General features: G+C 47.3%; 1 protein-coding gene across 1 annotated transcript in view; it reads right to left on the bottom strand.

Moving 5' to 3' along the window:
- Positions 1-15,045, bottom strand: part of LOC134149593 (PHD finger protein 7-like) — a 67,404-nt gene extending 52,359 nt beyond the window's left edge. Inside the window, exon 1 of the mRNA XM_062592831.1 lies at positions 14,964-15,045. Coding sequence (XP_062448815.1) covers positions 14,964-15,045 — 82 coding nt within the window. The remainder of the gene's footprint in view (positions 1-14,963) is intronic.
- Between the last annotated feature and the right edge of the window lie 11,692 nt (positions 15,046-26,737).

Below are 26,737 nucleotides of genomic sequence, written 5' to 3' on the forward strand. Positions count from 1 at the left end.
GATTAAGTGAACGAACAAACGAAAATAAGTCTGCAACCGAGGATCTTGATTCCAAGAGCAAACACTGAAAAACAAATGGAATTGGTTAGTGAAGTCAGCTTGATATGGGTCATGAACATGAATATTCAGGATGTCTGGAATTACATCAAGCAGAAAGGTGGAAGAACTGCAAGAAATCCCACGCAAAAAGAACAGATAAATAAAAATAAAAGCTTTCAAAGGAGCACTTCCAAGGCAATGGGGTGAGTAGTCACTATAAAAAAGGTGGTAGGAAGAAGCAGAGACCCCACACAGACTGGAAGAGATGAGTCCTGTAATATTGAGGTCATAGAGGCCACAAAGTTTTCAGCAAAGTGGAAATTGCACAAAGTCAAGCTGAGTTACACTTTACAAAAAGGTACTGAAACAAATAGCTAGTTATATAGCCCCAGAACCTTTCTGGCTTAAAGAGAGAAATAACTAAGGTTGCTATGTGCGGAGAATGGGGAATGATTAAAGGATAACTCAGGGCACATCCTAGCATTATTTGGCCTCCGTTTTCTACAAGTATGAGTTTGCCCATGGAGCCAGAGGAAGGAAGGTCTAGAACTTGAAATTAAGTCCAGAGGTAGAAGAGACGTATAAAGAGGTGGGGTAGGGAAGTGAGAGAGAGAGGAGTGAGCAATTCCCTGGAGTGCTGAAGAACAAGCAAAGAGAAAGCATTTCTGCTAGCAATTCATTTTATTGCTTCTAGACATTATTGGTTTGGAGTATAGCATTTGTGGGGGCTGTATTTAAACACAAGATACAAGCCCATTAAGCTGGTAGAGGATGAGATTCACAGCAGATTCAGACGACAAGATTAATTGTAGGCAAGAGTATGTAGGGTATAATGTTACAAGGGCTTACCAACGGGAGATCACATCAGATGAAGTAGATTACTACATCCTTTTGTCTGTAGGATGAACTGTTTTATCCATCTGGACAGAATTAAAGCACCTGAAGATGAAGACTACAGGAATACACAGAAGAAATGTTAAGTGAGCTAGGACAGAGAAAAGACAGGGAGAGAGTAACAGCAGAAAAGATCAGCCACAAACTGGCCTCCAGAAGGGATCTGAGAGCCAAGGCAGTTCAAAATTTCCCCAAAATTGGCTTTCCTAGAAACAGATAAAACGTCATTCAAAACCTTAATTACCCAACAAGTGGAGTAAATAAACAGAGCACTACTGATAAGACACCTGTATTTCACATGTGGCAGTAACCTGGGACATCTGCAACTGATATTTACATGGGCAGTAAACAAGGAAAGACTGTAACTATAAAAGGAACAGAGTGAACGTTTAGGTTCCAAACTAAGTTTTGCTTTAAGAAAGTAATATCCAAACATTTAGGGAAGACATTTCATGGACTTGACATCAGATAACGCTTCTCAAAGGTTTCAGAGCAGCTGCAGATGGGAGCCTCTTCATGACCACGGCACTACCAGAGGTCATTGCCTCCATGTAGAAAGCCTTCTTTTATCTGATCATTACAATAAAATTCTCTCAATCTGTCTAAGCCATACAGTGAGACCAAATCTGCTCAATGCTGTTAATACAGCACTTGTCACCTGAGGAAAACTCAGCTGAGATTGGTTACAAAGCAGGAAGATGGGATATTGCACTGCAATACCTCAGTACCCTAAAACTGGAATGAAATTCTAGTATAACAGTACAAGGTATAAGGCCAGATACTGGATTAATAATATTCTTCTCTGCATTTTTGCCAGTCCCTCAGACAGAGGGCCTGCTTGATCAAAGGAGGATTATGATACAGCTGTGCCATATGGCTGTGAATGAGACCACTGCAATCTGGATACACAGAGAAGAGCAGCAAGTCCAGCAAGGAGCACGAGGATTAATGCCACTGTATGGAGGAGACATAACCTGGGATCCGGCCACCTACGTTTAGGAAAGAGGGAGACCACAACAAAGGGAGCCTTCATTAGAAAAACAAAATCCAAGAGGAACTATCACTGTCAGCTATAAATAAATCACGGTCTAAACACACAGAAGGGAGAAAAGCTGTTTAAGCCAGAAGACAATGTTGGCATGAGAACAAATGGGCAGAAGTTGGCTGTGAATAACTGTAGAAGGAAGCATCTAACTGTTCCAGCAACCCAGCTTTGTGGTATTTCTTGCAAAGACTCTTCCTGGAAGAGCCAGCTCGTGTCCATACACTGCTGTTGAGGGCAGGGAGGGTGCAAGATGAGCAGCCATTCTGGGTTAGGGCAGCAGATGCTCTTCTCTGCAGAGCAGAGGGGCAGCGCGGCAGCAGGTCCACAGCGCTGCTGAGTGTGCCGGGTGTCATCCACAGTGCCCTCGTTCTCTCTCTGGCACACGTGCCCCAGGCTCCCAGCCCCGCTCCAGCAGGCAGGCTGCTGTGCACAATGGTCCTTCCATTCTCTCTCTGATGTTCCTAACAGGATTAGAAGAGTAAACCCAGCATTTTCTGGACTAGGCAGAGCTGAGACTGTGCTCTTTAACAAGGCTGATACTCCTGGCAGAGGGCATGACCACCAGGTCTTTTCTCTCCTGCTCTAATCCTTGCAAACCAGTCTCACAATTTATATTTCCTTGTGCCTGCTCCAATTGGATTCTCAAAGAGCCATGTTGCTAATAGCCTTTCAATAAAATGCATTTCACGGTGTGAAAAAGTTCTCTTTGGAGTGGGCAAGAAGTGGCCTAGCACCTCGAAATCCTGAGTGACTTTGGGTGCTCCTCTAAGCACAGGGTTACCCAGCGGTAAAGACTACCAAGGAGCAGTTCTGTGCCTCTCACATGGTAATCTACAGATAGGGTGCTGCCTCCAAGATTTCTGGCTGGCTGGCAGGAAGACAAGTGAAGGCAGGGAGTTCTTTCTCCCCATGTTAAATCTTCCTAGGAAAGCTGCTTGGCAAAGGCCAGTGTTCGCTGTGCGTCGATCAGAGCAGGGGGGACACTGCGTGCCAGGCAGGCCAGGTCTTACGAATAAGATGCAGAAGGACACCAAGGAATGGAGGGGAAGCCTGAATCATCTTTTTAAAGAGTCTCAATAATGTTCAGTTAAGCACTGAAGCTTTCAGAGCTTTCAGGTTTCTTAAGTCCCTCTATTACAGGTCTAAAGGTCCACCAAGGTCATTTGGTTGCTTTTTGCTTGTCCTCATGCATTCATGCTTATCATTGCACCCTCCCCGTGCCCATGGAAGAACAAGCTTCTATCCCATTTACACACGCAGCCACCATGACGTACCCATGTCTGTGCGCACACGGGCATGGACACCCACAGGAAGCTTTTGTGCAGGTGTGTGTCTTTCACAACAGCTGCTGCTCTGCTAAAAGCAACATCTGCTTGGCTTCAGTCTCCCCTCTGTGCTCCTGTTCTGGCAGACGTAGCTATGGAAACGCAGCGGACGAAGGGAGGTGGGAGACAGGTTGCTTGGCAACGTGAACACCGGGCTGGACCGCGCCGCTGACCCCAGGTCCAGCAACTTGAGAGGGTGACCAGTGCTCATGGCAGTGCTCCACCGTTCAGGGTCAGAAGAGGATCACAGGAGCGTGAACCTACCCCAGTGGGAGGTAATGGGGTGACTGGCTTCCACAGGTGCCCCAGTGGCAACACACTGGAGGTGTCTCTCCAAGGATGCTTCACTTGTCCGAGAGCGGCTGGATCGCTCTGCTCCCATCCCTGGGCCTGAGAGCAACTCCTCCTGCGGAGGATGCACTTCGCGTGGAGGCCATTGCACCAATGCGCAGTTAGATAATTGTTTAATCGTCTCCTAAAGAGACTCAGGGACGTGACCCTGCTGATGCCTCGGGCTCTGTTCATACACTGAGTGGCTAGAAACAGAAAGGCCTCACAGAGTAAAAAGCCCATTACATTTACCCCGTCATCTCCTATGTGCCCCACTGTTCCTCGGGGCAAGCGGGGAGAAATGAACCAAAGCCAAAGCCATGTGCCCTGTGGAGCCAGAAGGGCAGATGAAGTGTGGCTTATCTCATCCAGAAGTAAGGGGGAAATACCAGAAGAGAGGAAGACCCAAAGACTTTGACCTGGAAGAGCTGTTTGGAATGGGATGAAGTGGGACGTGGAAACAGGAATTCTGTATGTGGGACCCAGAGCACCTCAGCACCCAGAAATTCACTTGTGCAAATTGGCTTTTTTTCCTTGGCTTTTTTCCTCGTATGTTTTGGCGGTATGTGATGTGGACTGAGACGTTATAAGAAATCTGCAGATGCTATAGGAGCTACCACAACCTTCCCCTGCCTCCACCTGCCTGCCATGGTCTCACCAGTGCAACCTCCACAACCCCCTCTCCCCATCCCTGGTCCACAGAAAAGTTTTCCGCAAGAAAATGTGGGGCCCGGCTGAAGTGAGCAGTGAACAACCCAGTAACAGCTGATAGTGCAGGTGACTGTCAGATGTGTATCCTTCAGCACACAGTCTCATCTCAAACAGATGAAATGCGAAAAGGAAAATCATTAAAGTAAGAGAAGTCAGCGCTTGCAAAAGCCATCTGAAGAACAAGACGATCCAAGATTGCCAAGAGAACAGATAAAAGCAGTTATTACAGCCCACCAATATGTGCATGTGATAGAAATGAAGATATGGTCAGTAGATAGTCAGACACACACACACACACACAACCACCTGCAGACTCCAGCAAAGGCTTAGTGACAGGTGTGGATTACATCCTACAAAATTAGATTAGGAATATCACACAAAGTAGGACAGAGAAATAATTTTGCACGAATATGCACAGAAGAATGGGGTGTACAGAGCATGCAGCTGGAGAACTTAGCAACACTGACTCTGAGGCCTTTTTGGCTCTGGTACAAGGCAAGAAAAATACAAATAAAAAAGCATGTGATAAAGTATGCATAAGTCTTACTAGGGTCAGCAGAAACACAGAGAAAAACAGAGCTGACAAAGTGGGCCCAAGTGAAACTACATTTCAGAAATAGAATATGGAAGAAAAAGAGGTGCTGCCATCACAAGCAGCAGGGTACAAAAGACAGGGTTACATGCCAGTGAGATCAGGGAATGGTAGGTTTTGATATGGCTATAAACATGCTAGCCCAACCAAAACACTGCGTCGGCAAGTTTTAGAACCACTCAAGTAGACAGAAATCCTGATGACAGGGAATCCATAAAAGACATGTCTCAGAGTGGAAGAAAATAGAGATTTCCTAATGTTTTTGGAAACAGAGGATGTCTAAAGAAATCATCCAAACAAAAAGCAAGTCAGCTGAAACCGTCTCATTTTTTGGCCCAGCAACGTATGTGCCAAGTAGCAGCAAAGCCCAACTTGAGGGGAGAACTGCAGCATGCGGGGACTGAGTGGCTGGGGGAAGCTGGTTCAGACTTCAGATGTTGCCCTACAGTCCAATGTGTCCCATGGCACCTTGTGCTGCTAGGACTAGAACTAGGCACTTGCTTTTCACGGCCAAAGAGCCCAGGAGTCACTGGGTCTGGAGTATCTCCTCCTAGTGCCACAAAGCTGGCTCCTTGGGGTTAGCAGGGGGCTGCTGCAGACACAAGCTGATGTTGCAACCCATAGACCATTGAATATTTCCAAACCCACTGGGAAGAGGAGGAATTATTGGCCTGGTGACCAGCAAGCTTGTTTCTCTTGCAGCTCTGTGTCCCAGCTCTGGCTTTTCCCCAATGCTCCTTCTTTTCCGCAGGGAGAAAAAGGGCACATCCCACACTCTCCTCTTCCACCAACACCTCAGAGCACCCTGCGGCTGCCTGCTGTTGCTCAGTGGCAAGCCTCACTCTCGATGCACGCACAGATGCAGAATCAGAGATTGCTGTCCCCAGGGAAGCACTCCTGACAAACGTACAGCTTCTTCTCTGCCAAGTACGCTGCAGATGATTTTACAAGCTGCAAGATGGAAGCGGAACATAGGCCTGGTGAAGAAACTCTTGGAGCCTAGTCCTCCAAAGCAATTTTAAGAGGGGACAAAGCAAAACAGGTGCTGAAGATGCTCTAAATCTGCAGTGAATTACAGAGACCTCTTCAGAGAAAGCAATTAGGATGAATTGCACAACCCAAGTCACAAGCTCTTCTGGCTATGAGAAATTTTGGAACGGGGTAAAAAAGAGTTGACTCCAGAGACAGGATTGAATGGAGGAAAGAAAGAGCGAGGCCAAAGAAAATGCAACTGAAAATGCTGAGAATTATAGGAAACTCTAGCAGGGGCTTTCAGTGCAGTGTTATACGGCAGAGAGGTTACTGCCCCTAAAAATGAGCACATAAATAGACAGGATTGAGATAGCTGCATAAATGTGAAGCACTAGAGGCAGAACTGTGAAGGACCTCTGCTCATCTGGAATCCATCCAGAAGGGCCAGCCCACAGCAGACAGATGAACTGCTCAGACACCGAGGAAACCGTAACCTGTGAACAGCTGATTATTACCGTCCTTTTTTTTCCACAGATGACTTCAACATGAGTGCACAACAGCCAGCACTGCGATGAGCCACACTGTTCCCAAGGTGCAATGGTACTGATGAACCTATCCCAGCAAGGGGACAATACAGAAGACACATAGCACAGAGCAGCTGTATTACTTACAGGCCACTGGACTCACTTAAATAGACTAACTAATAGCTGGGCAGTGACTAAACAAGGCTGCTAAAGACACCAGTTGTGCAAATTCAGTGAGACTCCACAAGCCCCCGGTGGGGCCCTGCTGGTTACAAGCCACAAGCAAAACCAGGTGATTGCACGGGAAAAGACAGGGATGCTGCAAGGACAGAAATGCCAGCATTGCCCCTTTTCACAGGAGACATCCCTTTACCGATACCTGGGCAGCTACAGGTGTTCAAGTGAACTAGCAGAACGGGCTGCACTGGATGTAACACGGGCAAGGAAAGGAGCCTTCAAGTCAACATCAGATCCCGAGAATCATTTGTTCACACAGTCTGCAAACAGCAAGCCTGAACACCTCAAAATGCAACCAATTATTTAGCTTCAGGACCCTGCTTCATTGCAGCTTATCCAAAGACCCAGGTGAAGCCTCTGCTTGCCTTTGCAGAGCGCGTCACGTGTGTGTACAGAGAGATAGCACAGACCCCTGCTCTCCTCAAGCACAGGAACAGGCTCCGGGATCTGGCTCCTGGATGCTGAGAACGGCATCTTAATCTCAACAGTCTTGTTAACAAAAGCCCACGTGAATTTGCTTTCTCCTGGTTTCTCTTCCATATAGCAGTCCATAAAAACATAACAGAAATATGGGACACGGCAGGGTCAGCAGGGGTGACCAGTAATGTGTCTGGAGAGCAAGCGTGTCTCAGGGAAGAAGCATGACAACAGCCAGCAGAATGCTGCTCTCCAAAGAAAATCACTCATTTCCAAACCCCTCCCTGCATACTTGGGCTTTCAAAAGTCACTCAGATGTTTCAAGATGGGAGTTTTCCCCTGCTAAAACCATTTAGGTTTTGGAGTATTGATTTCTGATTTTTTTTCCTTTAGAAAACCTGAACGCTTAGTGAAACGCTTTTTTGGAAAAAGATTGCTAAAGAGTTGATCGGTGACATTCTCCTTGCAACACACAAAGATGGGGAAATACTTCTTGCAATGCTTCTCTTTGGAAAAATAAAATAAAATAAAAGGAAACAGCATCAATAGCAGCTCACAGTGTTGCTTTTTTCCCTTTCTGAAAAGCCATTTCATGAATTGCTGGTGGGATGAGGATATATAGGCATGGTATGATGAGTCCTTAAAGACAGATGAAAGGGCAGCCATCCCCCCACATGAAAGTAGTTCAAATAAGCAGCTCTGGATGCTCAGCTAAGAAAGGTTAGATAACTTCCCCCATGGCTTGTGGACCCCATCTCAGCTGTCTGAAAGCAGTTTTTTGGAGATTGTCTTTGCGTGAGCAATTGCCCAGCACAGAAGGCCTTGACCTAATTTAATCACCTCAGGCAAGTGGTAGTGCAGGAATACTGTGCTCCGCATCTTCGGGGAACCCAGTCCAAAGGGCCACCAGCGGGTTTCTGGGGAAAAGCTGCATATGTTTTATTTATTTGCATTGCAAAAAGAGTTTTTTTGTGGAGGTAAGCAGCTAATTGAGTTCAGGTTCTCCAACTAATGAAGAAATGAGCTGAATAATTAATTATTTGCAAGTAAATTATTTATGGTCAGTTGTGATTCCAGTGTAGAAGCAGGGGACTCGGAGGGTTATTTATTTATTTTCATCTTAAAAAAGAATAATGCATGTAATTCTGTGCTGCCTAGCCCCTCTGAATTACAGCTACGATGAGAAACAGGCGACTCCAGAGAAATCAGCCCATTTGATTCCAGGACTGCTTCCCAGGGGCATGGGAACGGCTGCCTTTGGATCCAAATTTCTGGGGCCGTGTAAGGCCGTCCTCTGGGCTAGCCTTTCTCCGGAAGCCACGCAGACATTAAAGCTCCCTGTCCCACGTACACACATTGCACAACAGACAATTTGCTCTGTCCCTGTTGTTCTCATCTCTTGCTTTTCACACGTTGCTCCCAGGCCTGACCTTGCAGCTTGTTGGAACAATTCACTTGACCTGCTACCACACTGGAAAATGAGCCAATAACCACAATAACAACGATGATCATTATACATAATGCTTGTTGCAGTCAACAGACAGGCCTGCTGTGGAAAACTCCCTGTAGTCACGGAGAGGCTCAGATCCAGGGCACCGAAATGCCTGTTGCCCTCCCACTGAGGCCATCACCTGCTGGTGTCTCCCTGAGGCAGGAGCATGAAGACAGCCAGTTCTCAGGATTGTAATCCTCAGCCAGCTTTCTAATGAGTGCCAGCACTGTGGAGACTTTATTTTCTTTTCTTTCCTGGAAAAACTGACATGTTACAAGTTCCCAAGGCCTCTGCCGCACTGGGGAACTGACTGAGAGCACCTCAATGAGCCCTGCCTTTTCCCTAGCCCTTATGAGGCAGAAGAGCATGAGAACCTCACCAGTGTGACTTGGTGAGTCAGTCTTCTCAGCTGTCAAATTAAGTAGGTAGTGTAGAAGAGGATATTCGAGAACTCAGTAGATGTTTGGAAAAGGGGACAGCAGGCTCATTTCAGACCCAAGCCACCTGATGTGGCGGGTCTTTCCCAGTTGTGGTCTAATTCTGATAATTCAGAGAAGAAAGCTGTTCTCCTTTTTCCTGCTTCTTCCAGAATAATTCTTTAAACCAGTTGTTATTTGGGAAAGGAGGCACATGCAGGCATCTGGCTGGATAATTAAAATCTCTATTTCCATTACAATCATCTTAGTGTCAACCTTGGGTTTCTGCCTTGGTCTCTTCACAATCTGTGAAGGACACAGTCAAGGAGAAGTCAAGATCTGCAGCCCCCAACACACCCGGCTGTGTTATACCTCGATCACTCATTCTCACAAGAGAACTTTCTCTAAGGACAGGATCTGAATCATCTGTTTGGAAAGCATGTGTAACCTCACTAAAAGCCTTCAAGCAACAGCAAATCCAGCCCTTCCCCAGGAACGGTATCTGAGGATTCAGCCACCTATTCCTCCATGGGAATGCCCTTTCCCACCCCATTCTGTGCACCACTTGCAGTGCACTGGCAGAGATCTTATCTTTGGTTAAGATATCAAACGACACTGGACCAAGAAGAGATCCATGGGAGATCCTTATAGAAACAGAAACATTCATTAATTCCCCATTAATAGCTGCATTTTGAAAGCCATCCCAGCAAACAAGGACCCTTTAGTGCTCCAGAACACATTTAAAGGAAACAAATAGCCAAAGCCAAAGGTCTTGAAGAAATCCTAATACATCCTGGCCATGAGGATGCCTCAGTATCAGAAGTAAGAAAGACTCCACTCCTGTTTGATCTGCCCTTCACCAAACCACGCTAACTTGCACCAAAGGTATTTCCAGCTTCTGCTCCTATGCAAATAGCATTCCTAATTAACTGTCATATAACTTTGCCTCAGAGTGACCTAATTTCTTTCTGAAGTAGCGTGATGATACTTCAGCCCCTGGAAATTTCCCACTCTTCAAAGACCTGGGAGAAAGAAGCAGCAATTTGGTAAACTGCTTGGCTGGTTCTTTTAGGACTCTAAACTCCCAGTTGACAAGTGTTAGATACTCTCCAGGCTGCTGCACAGCCTTTGTTACAAATGGCAGGTTTTATATTCCAGCCACAACATAGTCTCTAGTAAATACATCCTCCTGCCTCATTTCTTCTGTATTTGGAATATCTATGGAGCGTTTCTACCTTTTCCACTCTGCTATTTAAAATTTTACCATCTGTCTCTAGCAACAGAGAGCCATTTTTGACACAGAAATAAATTCCCCAGTATATTTAAGTGCTTTCTTATTGTTTATGACCCTTGTGGTCATTCACAGCCCATTAGTTTCTTTGACTTCCACCAACAACTACCTGCGTTTTTAGGCAACATGTCCTTTTTTAGCATTCACTAGCATTTGTTTGTCTTCTTCCTCCTCCCCACACCTGTGCACTATTAAAGATTCAATAAAAAGCCCAGTTTCACAACTCTTCAAGTATATCACATTGGTTAGTGCTTTGTCCTGTCATACTGGCAGATCTCACAAGCTAGGCAGGGGCTGTAATCAAATTATGCTCATTCTTACTTCAGGCAACCATTTTTTTTTTCCAGTCAGCAATTAATGTTTCTCTGTCTGTCAGGAAGAGGTTTATTAGTGAGATCTGCTGTGGTGGGTGCAGGCCCTACGCATTATGAAATCATCCATTATTTCAATTCAGTTCCAAGTTGTTTTGTTCTTGATGACATGAAGTGTTCCCGAAGTCACTCCTCTTTCTCCCTCAACTCCTGAATCATCTTCCTAAAGCTTGCAAACAGATGGTTCAGCAATATATCCTGTTCTCCAGCAAAATCTGATAGCATTTAAAGAGCTTCTTATGCATTTCCCAACTTTTTAGACCCTCAGTCTGCAGACCTTTGGGCTTCTGTACATCTGTGCACCTCCCAGGTCTCACCCTTCACCACATTTCACTCCTGTTCTGCTGCCACAGGTAAGCTGAGGTCATTCCTTTGAATGCGCTAATAAACACAGGAGACATTCAGTCAACTTCCACTGCTAGTCCTTCTCACAACCAAACAAAAACAACTATGTTGGTCCTCATATTTAAGCATATTAAAGTCCTCCTCCTGTGCTCCATTTCTATTTGAATTCAGACCTTGAGAAGGGCATGTGCATTTGTGTATTGGTGGTCCTGGTTAATATAAAATCCTCCTACAGTTAACTCAGAAGATTAATACTTCTTCTACAAGATGGAGGCCACCAGAATAGCATGCTCCAATCACCTCTATGTAGAGAAGAGGAAGGATGGAGCTAGGATGCATAGCAGGAAAGATTTATAAGCTGCAGGACAAAGACAGACAACTATACCTCTACTCTCCATCACTACTCTGAGGAGGCAAATGACCACAGCAATTGTTCAAGCCCAATGTATATCCCACGTTCCTCTCCCAGCATCAAGGCAAAAGCCCTCTCGCAGAAAAGTCAGGCTATTATTTTTCCCTATTGTGTCAATAGTCTTTTGCAGAGAGCAGGCCAGAGAGGACCACTGTAAATCATACTTGATGGAAAATTCCAGGAGTGGAGAGGCTGATTTAGGATTTGCCACTTACAAGCAAGCCAGAGGCGAAGTTCATAGTTCTGTGGAGTTGTCTTTCAGGATTTGTGCTAGTGGCTCTGGCTGATGTGAACATTGCAGTGACTGCAGCCCCTCCACATCCCTGGGATCAGGCAAACAAAACCCATTTGGCCCTCACTTTCTCTGATGAGATTGCCACAGATCCAGCAAGTTCCCATGTGTGCACAGACTCTTGGAAACTTGATTCATTGTATCAGCTGGGCTAGGAGATGCTGAAATGGGAGCAGGGGTTGGCATCAGCCGTGATGTGACTGGTAGGTTTGCATCAACTCTGTGAATGGCTGTCAGTAATGCAGTTTATGCATGATGTCTTCACATCTCCCGTAACATATCAATTACTTTCCAGAGCGGGAGACTGACATAGCCTCTCCTCTTGATAAAAGTCCTTATCTGGGTCACCCTAGGTTCTTCCTAATCTATTCTCTCTGGGGGCATTCAGTGATATCCACTAACCATGCAGTAGATAAGAGCACAGACGACCCCCCCCCAAAGACTATGTACTGAAGACAGAGAAGAGCTCAGGTTTTGCAATGCTGCTTGCCATGCATCTGCATCAAGACAGATTTATAACTGAGAAGGAATCCAAGCTCCTAACCCAGCCCAACATAAACCTACAGCAGACAGGGCAGGCAAATCTAGTCTAAAAGGACTATGATGGAGGGCTTCCTTGCAAAGAAGCAAATTAGAAGCACCTAATGGTTAATGCTCTCATTTCTTGTTAGAAAGGCTGTGAGATCTATGAAGCGGCCACACAGCCAGAGGTCATCTCAGGCACGGATCTGAAAAGGGCAAGAAGAAAGAGGAACATCAGAAAGAGTAGCAGGAGAGTTCTGGGGATAGAGCAAAACCAGAGAAAAAGGAGATAGTGATGAGAGAACGAATGTAGCAGAGGAGCACAGACAGGAGGGGAAGTGGAAGCCTAAGTAGCAGTGTACTGTAACGGATCCAGGCTCACATCGTGTCAGTGCTCCAGCAGCAAGGGCTGGCACTGAATTAACGTTGCCAGGATCCCCAGGAAGGGGCTGTCAGCACCAGCCGCTGAACCGTTACTGTGATGAAATCATCTGGGGGGGGGGGGGGGGGGAATGCTGCTGGGAATCAAAACATGCAAAGCCTGCTTGCTCTTTCCAGCCTTCCCAGTGGGGGAAGAAAATACCCTAGTCCTGATTCCTCATCTCTCACAGCAAGGCAGCACAAGGGACAGTATGCTCCTGGACTGGCCCCTCTGCATGGGGAATAGAGGCGCAACATGGGCTTGGGCGCCCATGACACCCAATGTGAAGCTGGTGCCAAAGCAAGAGCTGAACACCCCTCCGCCTCAGGGGCCCTGTCTGAGAAGACACCAGTACTGGGAGGACCTCAGGGTGAGAAGTCTAACAAAGGTACCAGCTGAACAACTCTTCTTTCCCAGCCTCCACAGGGGAAGGCAACAGGACTCACTCGTAACCGAGAAGAGCCCAGGGAAGGTGCAAGACTAACTACTACGTTCACTTCTGAACTGTGCAGTGCCTTTGTTGGATGACTCCAGGCAAATCCTTTTTCATGTAGTGCACCACTTACAAGCTGAGATACCTATCTCCCTTTCCTCCATACAGCAGTGTTTGTTTAATACATTGGACAGATACCTTAAATATCTTTTCTAGTAGGAGACAGTTAGGCTTGTTAATTCTCAGATGCAACAGGCACAGCTTAGCTACCAGACTACCTGAGTATCTCATAATTTCCTATCTGTCCTCACAATCCCACAAAATGCTTTCAGATAAGGAAGGCAGGCCCAAAGACTTTCCGCAAGTCTCAAGAAACCTGGGACTGAGCACAGATATGCATTTAGTTTCTCCAGTTTCAAGCAAAGGGCTTTAAACATTCAACAGCCCTTCTCATTTGGCTCCCATCAGCTGTTGGTAGCCTGCCCTTTGAAGCACTCCAGTAGTCCTTGCCAATGGAAGAGGTCTGCAAATTCCTTCCAAAACAGCAAGGAAGGAGGCTCTCATCATCTATGGCATGACCTCACAGAGATGTGTAAGCCACCAGTGACCCCTCCAGGCCACCTGGGTATTGCAGTGCTTTCACAATCAACCAGCTAGTCCATTCTCTTACTGCCCCCAGTGAAATGCTTAACCAAGAGAATGAAGAAAGTCAGCAGTTCGGTGGGTTTTTTCCCCTCTGTTCTTTAAGTGATTGAAGTGCACTAACAGGCCAGCTGAGAAAGAGACACTTGAAAACAACTTGAGTCTAGTTAAAGCTGGTTATCCATCTTGATTTGCATAATGGTTATGCAAATGGCAGTTTGCATAATGTTCCTATGATCTACAATCACGTTAGGCTTTTATTGCATGAAAAGACCACAGAGAAGAAATTGAACAGCTGTCTGCTCTTCCGATGGCCACTCGGACACCACTGGGAACACACGCCTGAGACGGAGGTATTTCCATATCTTGCCTACAGTTCTTGATCTCCTGCAGAGGCTAAGTCTGACTTTGCGATTGCCCTTGGGCAACTTCTGCCTTCGCACTCCAGAAGGAGACACTGGACTCCAGCTCACTTTTCCTTGGCAGTAGTTTCTCAACTGAAAGCACAGGTGAATTTGTGGCTGTCTAGTTCAGTATGCCATGGACTATAGCCACAAACTCTCTCTCTCCCTTTTATGAGTCCTCTGCTGAAAGTCATGCTTTGTGAGGCAAAACCAGCTAAATTTTGGGACAGGAAACCTCCAGCTCCACCAGCAGGTCTCACTCAGTGCTGCCCCTCTCTGATTCATTACAGCACATTTGAATCAGGTGCCACAAGCAATCAAACCCAGCCCTGCAGCACTGCAGGGAGAGCCACCCAGAAGCACCCTCCACCCCAGCACCTGAAATCAGCAGACACACCACCAAACTTGCAAGGCCCAGCTGGCTCTGAGGGCTCCTCACCCCCAAGTCCACCAACCACCACCTGTGGGCCCACCGCCAGCCCACAACAGGGCCCTGGCACACCGCACCCAGCTCCAGGCTCCACAGGGACCCACAGCTATTGGGACGAGACCACTCCGGCAGGCGCGGGCGCAGCACCCTGCCGCTCCCCGTGGGGCACAGGCCCCACGGCAGCGCTCGCAGCCCTCCCAAGAGCAGGAGCAGCGCGGCAGCAGATATCCCTGCAGCAGCCGCTCCGCAGAAACGCGATGAAACAAAACTACTCCCACCCCTGGCCTAAAGCGGAGAAGGAAAGTGCCGAGAAAAGGCCTTTCTGAAACAATTTAGCAGGTGAAAACAAGCAGCCACCCCAACAGCCAGCCCCCAACGCCTGCCCCAGCGCCAGCCGGGCTCTTACAGCGGCTGCGCCTGCCCACAATCCTTTGCGAGGTGGGCGGGGCCGGGTCTGGGTGATTGACAGCTCGCACGGGCGCCGCCATGGCTGCGTCCATCTTGGGGCCTTCCCGCAGCCTCCCCTTGGCGGGGTGGAGGCGGAGCGGGCGGCGGAGCGCGCCCGAGGGATGTTCGCCGCCTAGTTAAACCCTCGCCTGCTGTAAAAGCAGTCGCAGGAGGTGGAAAAGGCCTTCGGGCGGGGAACCATCCATCCCCTGGGAAAACACTCCCGGCCGCCGCCGGTGCTGCCACCCCTCCGGGCAGCATTCGTCCTGTGGAAAGGAAGTCTTTGCTGAAGAAAGAGAATGAATAATCTCACGCACACACACAAAACAAGCTAGCCGAGCACTAAATAAAAACAGAGAAGAAAGGAATAATGAGTCAACTCTCATGGTTTATGTGAGCGGCAAAGCCGGGGAGGAGGGATAACCGGCAGGCAACCCACCCCCGGTGCGGTTGGGTTATCCCCCTGCAAGTGGGTTCTCCAGTTGCAGCTGTCTGCCGCACACCAGTGCGCGAGGTTCATATCATCCTGTGTGCCGCTGTCACGAGAGCCGACGAGACCCACCAAAACAGAGCCCCCACGTCTGCCCGCCAGCACCACCACCTGCGCGCTGCTCACCAGCCCCTACATCCCTGACTTAGGCCTTACGTACCCTGTACGTGCTAACAGGCTACATTGCTATCACGTCCTGTCCCTTCTCAAAACGTGCAGTTTTACAAAATAATAATAATAATAATAATAATTTTGGTGCGTCCATGGGAAGAAAAGTTTAAAATTCATGAGAAGTTTGAAAATGTTGAGATATTTCATGTGACTACTGTTTAGAAATCTGAAAATGAAGTAAAATCCTTTCCCTATTGGAGTTAAGAGGAATGGTTTTATTTGCAGAAAAATACAAGGGTTGGGTTTTTTTTGCTTTACCAAGCACAAACAAACCCATCAGCAAATAAACAGGAAACACCAACACTTTTCTTGCAGTGTGGACCTAGGAACTTCTCCTCACTTGATGCTTTGCTTCTGCCAGCAAGACCAGAAAGGGTCCGTTCTTCCTCTGGGCCCACCATGCGGTCACTGCGCTGACACAATTTTGAGCATAGTGGCCTCTCCCAACCTGGTCCCGGCCTACTGCTTTGCTAAAACAGCAGCTCTCTTTTACCACCATTATGAGTAGTGCCGCATACAAACTTATTCTGAACCTGTTACTCAAATGCACCCAAATCTTTCAGAACTCATCAGATTTTCTGAATGACAAAGAAGCTGTTTGTAGGGTGGGGGAAGAAGACTCCCTTGGAGTCTAAGCATTTTATTGCAAAACAAAATACTTCCAAATGACCTGTAGATTTTGAAACGTTCTTCCATTCTATTCTAATAGAAGAAAAACCCCACACAGTCAAGACTGAGACAAAACTTAAAATGTTGCATCAAGCAAAAGGTTTTATTTCACTGTGCAGCTGTTTGTGTAGATTCACACCCACGTAAATGCTTCTCTGCCATTTTTGAAAACGAGCACCCAGCCCTAATGACATGCTCTAGGCACAGCCCTCTGGCCCTGCTGCTCTCCAGCTGCACCTTTCCCACCACGATGGACGCCCAGTGTCCTCGCTCCAGTGAGAGAGCTAGGAGGTTTGTATCTCCTCATACATCAAGGTTACTACAACTATAATAAATGTAACAGGATGGTAGCAAGCATTCTGGAACCAAACCAAAAAAAAAAAAAAAAAAAAAAAAAAAAAAAGCACTTCTGTGATCAATCCAAAACTTCTGGGATGAAAACTAAGGTGCAACATGAATTGGCTCTGCTTTGCTTCAGAGTGAGCGAGAGCTTCCTGCAAATGCTGAAAGCCGAGTACATTTAGTAATAAAGGACGGGCTTCTCGAGAGAAGTTATGCAACTGAGGAAGAGGGGAGGCTAATGGGCTCTCGTGGTCTCTCCCTGCCTTAGACATTCCTGCGGGAGATATATATAGATACAAACAACACTGATCAAAAAGAGGAGAGGAGAGAAAAAGCTCCCTAGCTCAGGATTATATTTGGGTTCAAATCCCAACTCTAGTGAGAACTTAGTTGTTCAAATAAAGTGGAGCAGCTTCAAAGGAGACTGTGGGAATCCACCTGTGGCTGCAGGCTGCAAGACCCTTCCCCAGACTCTCCCGAGCCCCCTGCTTACTCTGCCTCCTTCCTCCGGAGACAGCAGCAAGCTCGGCTTCACAGCCAGACGGCATCCAGCACTGAACCTGCATCTCCTGCTTCCTGGCAAGTAGCCAAACTGACAGCAGGAAGGAGAGAGATGGAGAGGGAATACTGCTACCACTGTGAGGATTAATATGCACTTCCCCTTGTGGCTACTACCCAGCAGAAACTAATAATCTAACTGTTCAACCCCCATTTACAAGGCAGCTGAAGCTGTGTTTTTCAGCAAGTACACGATTCAGAATCCAAAACAACATAAAAGTAAAAATGGCTTGGTTCTAGACTGCAGCTCCCTCCCTGAAACGGCTCCTTGTCAGCAGTTTACATACCGGTGCGATATGGGTGTCAAATGCTGAGTGACACAAAAGCTGGAAAACATGATAAGGAGATGCTGCCACGTTTAATAACACGAAACAGAGCCAAATGGCTGGTGCGGGCACCTCTTAACGCTTTGTTTCCTTCTGCAGCGTGGCTGATCACCAGCATACCTGTGTGCAAATGCTGTTCTCATTCCTAATTATTTTTGGCTGCGCCTTTCCCAAGGATGAAGGTTTCAGTGCATTCCCAGGCAGTTGGACCTCAGCAGCAGCTCATCATCTTTCAGGGAGTGATGATGGTTTTGGACATGTGAGGATCCCTTTAGGTCAAGGACAGACTTCTCGGAAAGGAGCGAGAACGAGGACCCCTTCCCACACCTAGAGCAAGCCCAGGCTCTCCGGCATGTCTCTGATATCCAAGCATCCCCTTTCAGCCTGTTCTCCCTGCTCCCCCAACACTCTGGGTGTCAGGGGGACAAAAGACAACACTGCAACCCTTTTCCACCCCAATTGCTCCCAGCTTGGCCAGCTCCCCTTTGAGCACTGAGCTCAGCTCTTCTCTCCTCGTATTAGCAGCATCTTCTGCCCACCCACCCTGACAAAAGCCTAGCCTTACTTAAAAGCTGTGCAAACAGGACTGCTGAGCTCCCCAACTTTCATTGACAGCAAAAGCTTTATTTATTTATGTTCTACACAGCACCAAGAAGCCACTGGGATACAGTAGGTTTATTTTTCCTAGGGAAAAGACAGACCATGTATAAATTCCTCAGCAAGGATAGCAAACTAAATAAAAAAAAGAGAAATATGATGTCAGAGACAGGAGCTTTCTCTCTTGCTTTCTATCTCTCTCTCTTGTTTTGTTTCCTTTTCTTAATGGTGTCTTCAGCATTGACCTGTTTAATGTTTCTGATGCTGTTCTGGTGGAATTTGTAGACAGTACAAAAGGGTAACCATTGATGGCTATCAGAGGTTAGGTTCAGCCAGTGGAAAACTGAGGTTCTTGGGAAGATATTTTATTCATACAGCTCAGCCTGACACGTGTGAGGCTGCTGAGAGGCAGATGGACCCTGCCGTGGGCTTTTGCTGGGAACACGCTGGAAGGACATGTTTTCTTCTACATGACTGGAAGGTGCATCTTGCTTGGTTGATCATAGCACGGTGCCCCTTGGCAAGAGGTCATGCTGGAGAGCCGGAAAAGTAGCCAGAGAGCTGTTGCTGAAACATCATGCAACGAAACTGTTTCAGAAGCTAGCTAGATCCCCCTGTGAGACTGCCACCAGGGTGGCATGGAGACCATAGAGGTCTCCATCCACCTCTTGGAAGGATGTCCTGAGTCAAGGATCTAGCTGCATGCTACTGAAAGCAACAAGGTCATACAATCATCTCTTTCATTAAGGTATCAGCCTCCATCTTAAAACTGCATAGGTTGCTTTCTTCCTCATTTCTTCATACAAAATGTTCCTTACTCCTCCCAATTTTGAGCTTAAATGTATTACTGCCTAGTTTTTATTGAGCTGTTCTTCTACAAAGATGGTGATGTTTTTTTAAACTAAAGAAAACTTCTCCTTCCTTGATGTATTCTTAATGTCCTTTTTAACAGACCAAGAAAGTCATTCTTTGCGTCTTCTCTCATCAAAAAGGTGCTCTGCTCCCTTAAGCATCATCATAGTCCTTCCCTACCCCTTTTCTGTTTGAATTCTCCTTCAGCAGGAGACTAGAAGAGTAGAGAGTATTGAAGATAAGATCCCACCAGTGATTCAATCAGAAGCACTCATCCTCCCTTCTCTACCCTGATGGTGCTTCTCTGCACTGTCACTGATGCATTCCTAATTCTTCTGTTGAGGTCAGGAACCAAATTACTAAATTGTCCTCAGGACCAATCATCTTTAAGCCAGACACCATTGCATTCAGCGCAGGAAGCTGTCAGCTCCTCTTTAGCAAGTTCTTTATGCACTGTACCACTCTTCCATTAATCCCTGTCCTCATTAATAATTTCCCACAAGGCGCTGTATCAGACACCTTACTGAAGCATAGACAGAAGAGATCTACTGCATTTCCTATGTCCAGCACCTAACATGAGATGAGTCTGACATCTCCTGTGCTGCATTTCATGTCATTTTCTATTTAGCTCTGTGTTTTTAATGACTCTTTCCCTCCAAATCTGTTCTAAAGCCTTGTATACTCTGAGGGCTAGACTAAGTGCCTGAAGTTGCTCAGATCGTTTATGTTTCCCTTTCTTAAACAGAGAGTGAAATCTGTATAAGAGCTTGGGTCAGTAAGCATAATATCTAGAACCATAAATTCTCTGCTGCTCCCGTTATATGGAGCCGTTATATGGTTCACAGGGAAGGTTAGGAGTGTCCAAATGGGGGACTGTCCATGGCAAGAAGAGTCTTGGATGGGGCTGTATTTGGGTCAGACCAATCCATTGGACTTAGCATCCCGGTTGTGACAGTGGCCAAGAGCAGATGCCTGGAGAATGATTACAAGGACAGGGCAGGCATCAGTAATACTTCTCTTGCTTTCAGGGAAACAAAACCTTAAATCAGAAGTTATCTCTTCACTCTGGGGCTTATCAGCTGGTAAGCTTACCAGAAGGGCTCACCATGATATCCCTCATCACCTTTTGAATCCACTTAACATTATACAGTACAGTGTACAGATCACATCTGTGCTGGGAGGGTGAATCTGGTGGAAGTTACAAGATGTCTGGATATAATAGGTAGCTTAGCTAAGAAAGGAATGTTTTTCCCCTGGACACAGAATCTAATCTAGTTTTACTTGATTTGGCAGCAACCTTTTGAGCTAATCTTTAGTTCAGGATAACAAACTCACTGACAAGAGTCAGAAATGCTCCGAGTAAATTTCCTGGAAAACAGAGGAGGGCTGTGGTGCAAATGTTGGAAGGATCTTTTGCAAGGTGCTTTTGATGATTATGAGCAGGAGCTGTTTTCTAATACCAACTGTAGACCTGAGTATAACTTTCGATAAAGACTGAAGTAGGTGCAGTACCAAATTTGCAGAGACTATTGTTGATTGAGGAATGTGCAATATAAACACAATCTTGTCCTCAGAAATCCTGCATGAACCTGCAAGCCCAAGTCAGCTAATGTTTTGTGGCAGCATCCTCCTGGACTTCATGGAAATGGCTACAAAAAGCTGAGGCTGTTCAGGGTCAAAGAAATTCTTTCAGTCCTTTCCTTGCCCCTCATCTTTGCTTCCTCTTTCCTTCTGAAAGTTAGTGAAATATTCTTCCCTTGAACTGCCTTGTTTGCAGCATAGTGAGATGAGCTCCTCAGTGTTTTGAGAAGTTCTCTGATGGCCAATACTGATGGAGCTTGGAAAAGAAAAGGCTTCCCAAAGATGTGGCACTTGGCAGGTCTTGATATTGGACACTGCCTCTCAGCTGTCTGATCCCTCCCAGGGGGTCTGGCTGAGACCAGAGTAGACAGGGGACCTCAGAGGCTGGGGCAGAAGTGGACTCTGGGCCAAGCAATTCAGGGGCTGCCAGTAGTGGGGAAGGGCACACATGGACAGAGAGGGAGAAGAAACGAGGAGGTTGTGCTGACAAATCTGCTCAAACAGTGGAGCTTCAAAGCACATGACAGAAAAACCTTAATCTTTGAAGGAGAGGGGTGGGATTGTTTTGGAAGAGGACACCAAACATGGGCAAGACCAAACTTACCTTCTCCAACCTCCTGCCTTGCTCCACGTTGTATTTTCCCGGCTCCATGCCCTCAGGAGGTGGGAGCACCTGGATGCCTTATCACATGGGTGGGCATCTCACAGGCACCCTGGGCAGGTTTGTAGGGAGGAGACAGGAATACTCCTCTTTCCTTGAAAAGGGTAAATTTCCTCTCCCCCAGGATTTTTTAGTATCTTGAAATATCATTCAATGTTTCTCCAGAAACCTCCTCTCTCCCACAGGGGAAAAACAAAATATACTACAAAACGCACTAGTCTGTTGGGAACTCTCTTGATAGGTGAGTTTTAACCAACACTTGTTTAAATTTCATCTGTCATTTCTGTCTCATCTCCATCAGTTTAATAGCCTACCCCAAGAAGGGATGAACCGTCTGTCTTCGAGCTGAGCCTGCCTGGCTCCCGCAGCCTGTGGGAATTGCTCCAGCAGCGCCGGCTGGGCTCCTGCCTCCCCCCGTGCTGCCCACCCTTGGAGGCAAAAGGCCACAGTTCACACTCAAGTGCCACAACCCAGATTGAAGGTGGCAGCGCTGTCACCCCCATGCCATCACCTTTCCCTTCCCGGCCCTGGCAGCAGCCTGGCCATGGCAGCAAGCCCAAATACCAATGCCTGGGACGTGGGGAGAGCTTAGAGGAGGTGGCAGCTGAGAGGAGCGATGGCGATTGGCTTTGACGACGCTTGGGGAGCCGTGTAAGACAAGGAAGGCCAGAGGGCAGGGGAACGGGGGACGGGACGGCGCTGGCACGCGAGGGCAGACCCAGGGGGAGGAGACCTACAGCTGTGCGATGAAATCAGGGCCTTGCCTAGTGAATCCCTAGCAGAAGGCCATGGGGATTTCAGGAGAAGATAGCAGCATCCTCCCTGCTAATATCCTCCTCTTCCTGGCCTCATGGCCAAGTTATCCACCCTGGTGCATTTGTTCTTCCTCTTTACTTTTCTTTCTGCTATGTCTGGGTGGCAAATAAAAAAATTAAATTCACTTAGTCAAAATGCTCCCCAAAATGAACATTTTCTATCTCTTTCCAATTTTGGTAATAGCTTTCTTTACCCCCCCCCCATAGGAGATTTTCCCCTACCCTGTTTTGTTTTACTGTATTTTAAATGGGAATCCCTTTTAATTAAACAAAAGGGAAAAAGAAACCCTTCAGTCTCATTCAATTCAAACCAAAATGGTCTTTTTCTCTTTCAAAGAGACTCAAGGTACAGTTTAGGCGTGGACTCATTTCATCGAGCGATGAGAACATCTGAAGTAACAGAAACAGCTTCACGACAGATTTTCTTATTTCCTCTTGACTACTATTTCACAAAGTTTGAAATCTCCAATTCACAAAAAAAAAAAAAAATCCTTGAAAGAGCAGGCTTTTGCCCAAAAATGTGCAAAAGAAAACATATCATTGAAAACCTTCCAGCCTTGCACATAAAACGTCTCTTCCACTCCCTCAATCTGTGTTACTCCTGCTGAGTGTCTAAAAACAATGCAAACTGGTTTTGAAATGTGCAATAATAATAATAATAATGCGCTACACACAAACAGCAAAGTTTGCTCAAAAGAGCAGATTTCTGCTCCAAAGGAGCAGATTTCCTTCCTCCTCTGCTAATGGCACCCGTGCACCGCGGCAGGCGCGGGCAGCACGGTACGGCGGCGCGGTGCCAGGGTGCAGCGGTGCACGGGGCCAGGCCGGTACGTGGCCGCGCGGGTGCCCCGCGTGTGCGGACCCCAGGTGCGCGTTTGTGCCCTACACAGAGATGCTGGCTTCCAGGAAAAGGGGAGATGATGTCTCGGACCACGCTGCGGAGGGAGGCAGCAGAAAGCGGCTGCCGGGGCAGCGCGGCGGCCGGCATGCCGGTGCAGGTCCTGCTCCCAAAACGGCTCCGGTCAGAGCGAGTTGCTCCACGTCCCTGGCACGTCGCCAGCCCGACCAGCTGCCTGCGCACGGCTGGAATTAGATATGCCAACTTCAGCCCTCACTAGAAGGCCTTTTCCGTTCCTGATTTCTCCAATATAATGGAGCGAAAGTCCTGACATGTCAGAATGGTCTTTTATTATGATTCATTTATGCCATTAATGTAATATTCTCCTCTTAGATTGCTTTGTTATGTATTAATATTTTAAGAAACTTGGCATTTCTTTTAGTTCTTCATTGTCTAAAATGAATTCCAAAATCTACTTGACAGGATTTTGATAAATGACAATATTTTTAGCTGTGATACGAGAGACGTGTTTTTAAAATATCTTATCGCATGCATTTATCTTATTTTTATTAATCTCTGTCTTCCTAGTTATCATTTTGTTTTTATTGTAGGCTCATTAGTGCTTGCTGTAAGTCTGATGTACACATAAGGCATTCATTTATTTCTTGTTCTCAGCATAACCACAAATGGCAAAATAAAACATGAATATAGGAAACTCAAATGATCAGTGGATGTTCTGGTTTTTAATAAAAAAACACCTCCAATGAATTGTGTTGCTGAGACCGGTGGGGCATTATTATGTCCAGACTATTTTAGAGATTTGAAAAAAGATATTAAGGATTCAGAAAAGAGTTACGGGAATGAACCTGGAGAAAATGCTACGAAGCGACACCAAAGAGCCTTGACCTATTTGATTTATCAAAGCCATCAAGAGCTGTGTAAGTCAAAGTGCCAAAGAACCTCCACAGGGAGAAGATATTAAAGTGCTTTTTAAACCTCACAGAAATGAGGCTTAACAAAACCCACCACCTAGAAATATCACCTGGATACTGCAAATCAGAAATAGGCAACACATGTTTTTAATTGAGTGGCTCAGCCTTGACAAGGTGTGCAGGACCCCTTCGAGCCCTGCATCTCCCCATAGTACTCTCCCACCGGGACCAGGAGCCCCGGGCAAGGGTGGGTAGCTGCGGCCAGCTGCGGCTAGGGAGAGTTTATTCATTCCCAGTTGAGCAACACGGAGTCTATCCACCGCTGTGCTTGGCTGGAAGCGCACGGATGAGTTATCCCCAGCTTTATATAACGCGATACTACTGCGAAGGTGCATTAGTCCAACACAAATTGCTGGGCTTGGGGAAAACCTCCAGTTGGTGTTGCATGAGTCAACGCCTTCATTTAATGGTTTTGGTTGCCCTGAAAAGTGGATGAACCCTATTCTGCACCCTATTCTGGAGGAGTTTATTGTGCGAATAGAAGGGGTTTCCATCTGGCTCTGTCACAAGCCACACAAGCCCCTGCCAAAGAGCGGGGTGGTGATGAGGAGCGGACGGGCCGGGACATCCTGCCAGGGAAAAGCCCCGCGTGCGAGGCCACCCCATCTCATCACCACGAGCAGCGGCGACGACCCCGCTCGGCTGATGAACAGGAGTCCTTTTCCTCTAGAAGCATGATGGATGATCCCAATTATATTCTTCCAGCACTGATTTAATGTAACGTTTTATTAATAGCAACAATCAGAGGAAAGCAAACAGCTTATTCCGAACACGCCATTCGCTTCCCCACATTCAGCTACTCTCCGAGGGCCTGATGCCAAGGCGCACGGGTGTAGGGACGAAGGGGGAAAACAACCACGGAGCAGGGAAACGGCTCACTAGAACGCTCCTGACAAAATTAGCACAGCCGTGACAATACTGTCTTCGCCCTCACTCTTTGTGGTTGATTTGGAGGAAGCTGCAAATCGCTGGTTCGCTTCCTGGGACGTTAAAAGCCCGGCCGGCGCTCCTCGCTGCGACGGGCGAACGGAATCCGTGGGTCTGCGCTGCTCTGTTGTTAATACTCTTTCTTTACGAAAGGAGCACGAGGAGGAACGCAGCAAGTCCATCAGAACCGGAGCCGCTGCACGGAAAGCCTGGGGCCGGCTCCTGCCTCCGGGCCCCCGATCGGGGTGCCACCGGGCTGACCCGGCTCATCCCCGCGCTTGGCACCTTCCTGGGACCGAGCCCTTTCTGAGCTTGTGGGAAAACCGAACCAAACCACGAATTTCGCTCACTCAGGACTCCCAACCCAGGGATCCTTTTCTTGCATGTCCGCGAAGCGGGCCCTGCTCTGCATTGCATTCCCTCTGCTGAGAAAAGCTGGGGGAAGCTGGATTTTCGGAGGAGCCGGGTGCCGGTGGCGCTGGCGGTTATTGCTCCCAGGTGACCAGGAGGCACCTGGCGCTGCTGGCGGGGAAGGTGGATATGGGCGAAATGGAGGCAAGCCCGAGCGCCCTGGCCCCACCCGGGCAGGGGACAGTGCCCTCACCCGTACGTACCCTCATCCCAGCCATAGCCGGTTGCTGCTAACGCCTCTCCCTGTGCCACACTTGAAAGAAAACATAACGCAAATAGCGGCCAAGCCACCTTCAGGTCAGACATGCCCATGCCAAAGCCCATCCTCTGGGTTCTTTCATCCCTCAAATCCTCCTTTTTTAGCAGCTCTCCATCATCTCCCTGTCTACTCTCAAATTTTGAAGCCTTGTTTACTTATTTATTTATTTGATTGCTTGTTTTAATAGTAATACAACCCCCTCTAGGCCAGTGGTGATAAACTCAACGGACATGAGCTTTATTTAGTTTATAATTCCAATTTTTGCTCCTGGCTCAAACACAGAATTTAAAGTTCTTTTCAATCACGAGTGCTCTACATGGTGGCTAAATGATTTCTTTTCTCCCCAGAGAACCGTTAATCAGGCACATGATCTAACATCTCTCTCCCTCCCTCTCAAACTGTTCTAGTGAATTCTTAAAAGAAAGGGGTGGAAAAAAAACGAAAAGGGAGAGGAAGATTAAATGGAGCAGGTGTCACATTTATCTTATTTCCAGCGCAAACACAATCAACAAGTGCCAGGCTAAAACCAGACCCTAAACAAAACCTGCAAAATGTTCTCTAAATAAATGATTCTTCGCTCTCCTCTGTTTGTTTTTAATTTGCAGGCAGCCTCCGAACGCTTCTGCCAGGCAAGAGCGGCTTCGGGAACGAGCTCAGCCGAGCCGAGTCCCCGGGGGAGGTTCCTGCCGGCTGCGTCCCCCCGTCCCTCTGCTTCCCCCTCCAGCCCCGAACCACCTGGCACCATTCCCACCGCTCCCCGGCAATCCGGGAAGCTCTCCGGCTGTAAGAGCCAGCGCGAGGGCTACGCGTACGTCCCAATTAGCCGCCTGCTGCGGGGAAACGCGGCTCTCGCAGCTCGCGGGCCGGGAACTGAGCGCGCACGGCTCCGAGCAGAGAGGCGGCCCCAGGAGGTTTTCTGAGCACAAGGAGCTCTCACAGCACCAGTGTGAACTCCTCGGCACTAATCAGACACTCCAGATGTACCAAAAAAAAAAAAAAAAAAAAGTTGTTTTTCAATTGAAAATTAGAGATTTCAACAAAGCAAGCCTTTGTCAAAAATGTTCAACTTTCTATGGAAGGGCCAAAGAAAAAATTCAGACCACACTAACAGGAGAAGAAAACCATAAAAACTCGTCTCCGAGTCAAAATATTTGACTCAGTGCTACAAACTGAAAAGGAAATTATTAGTGAAGCTTTTGTTCAGCTTGGCATCATCTTGAACTACTGCAGTGCCCCACAGAAGC

Source organism: Rhea pennata, chromosome 20 (assembly GCF_028389875.1).
Source record: "Rhea pennata isolate bPtePen1 chromosome 20, bPtePen1.pri, whole genome shotgun sequence".
NCBI lineage: Eukaryota > Metazoa > Chordata > Aves > Rheiformes > Rheidae > Rhea > Rhea pennata.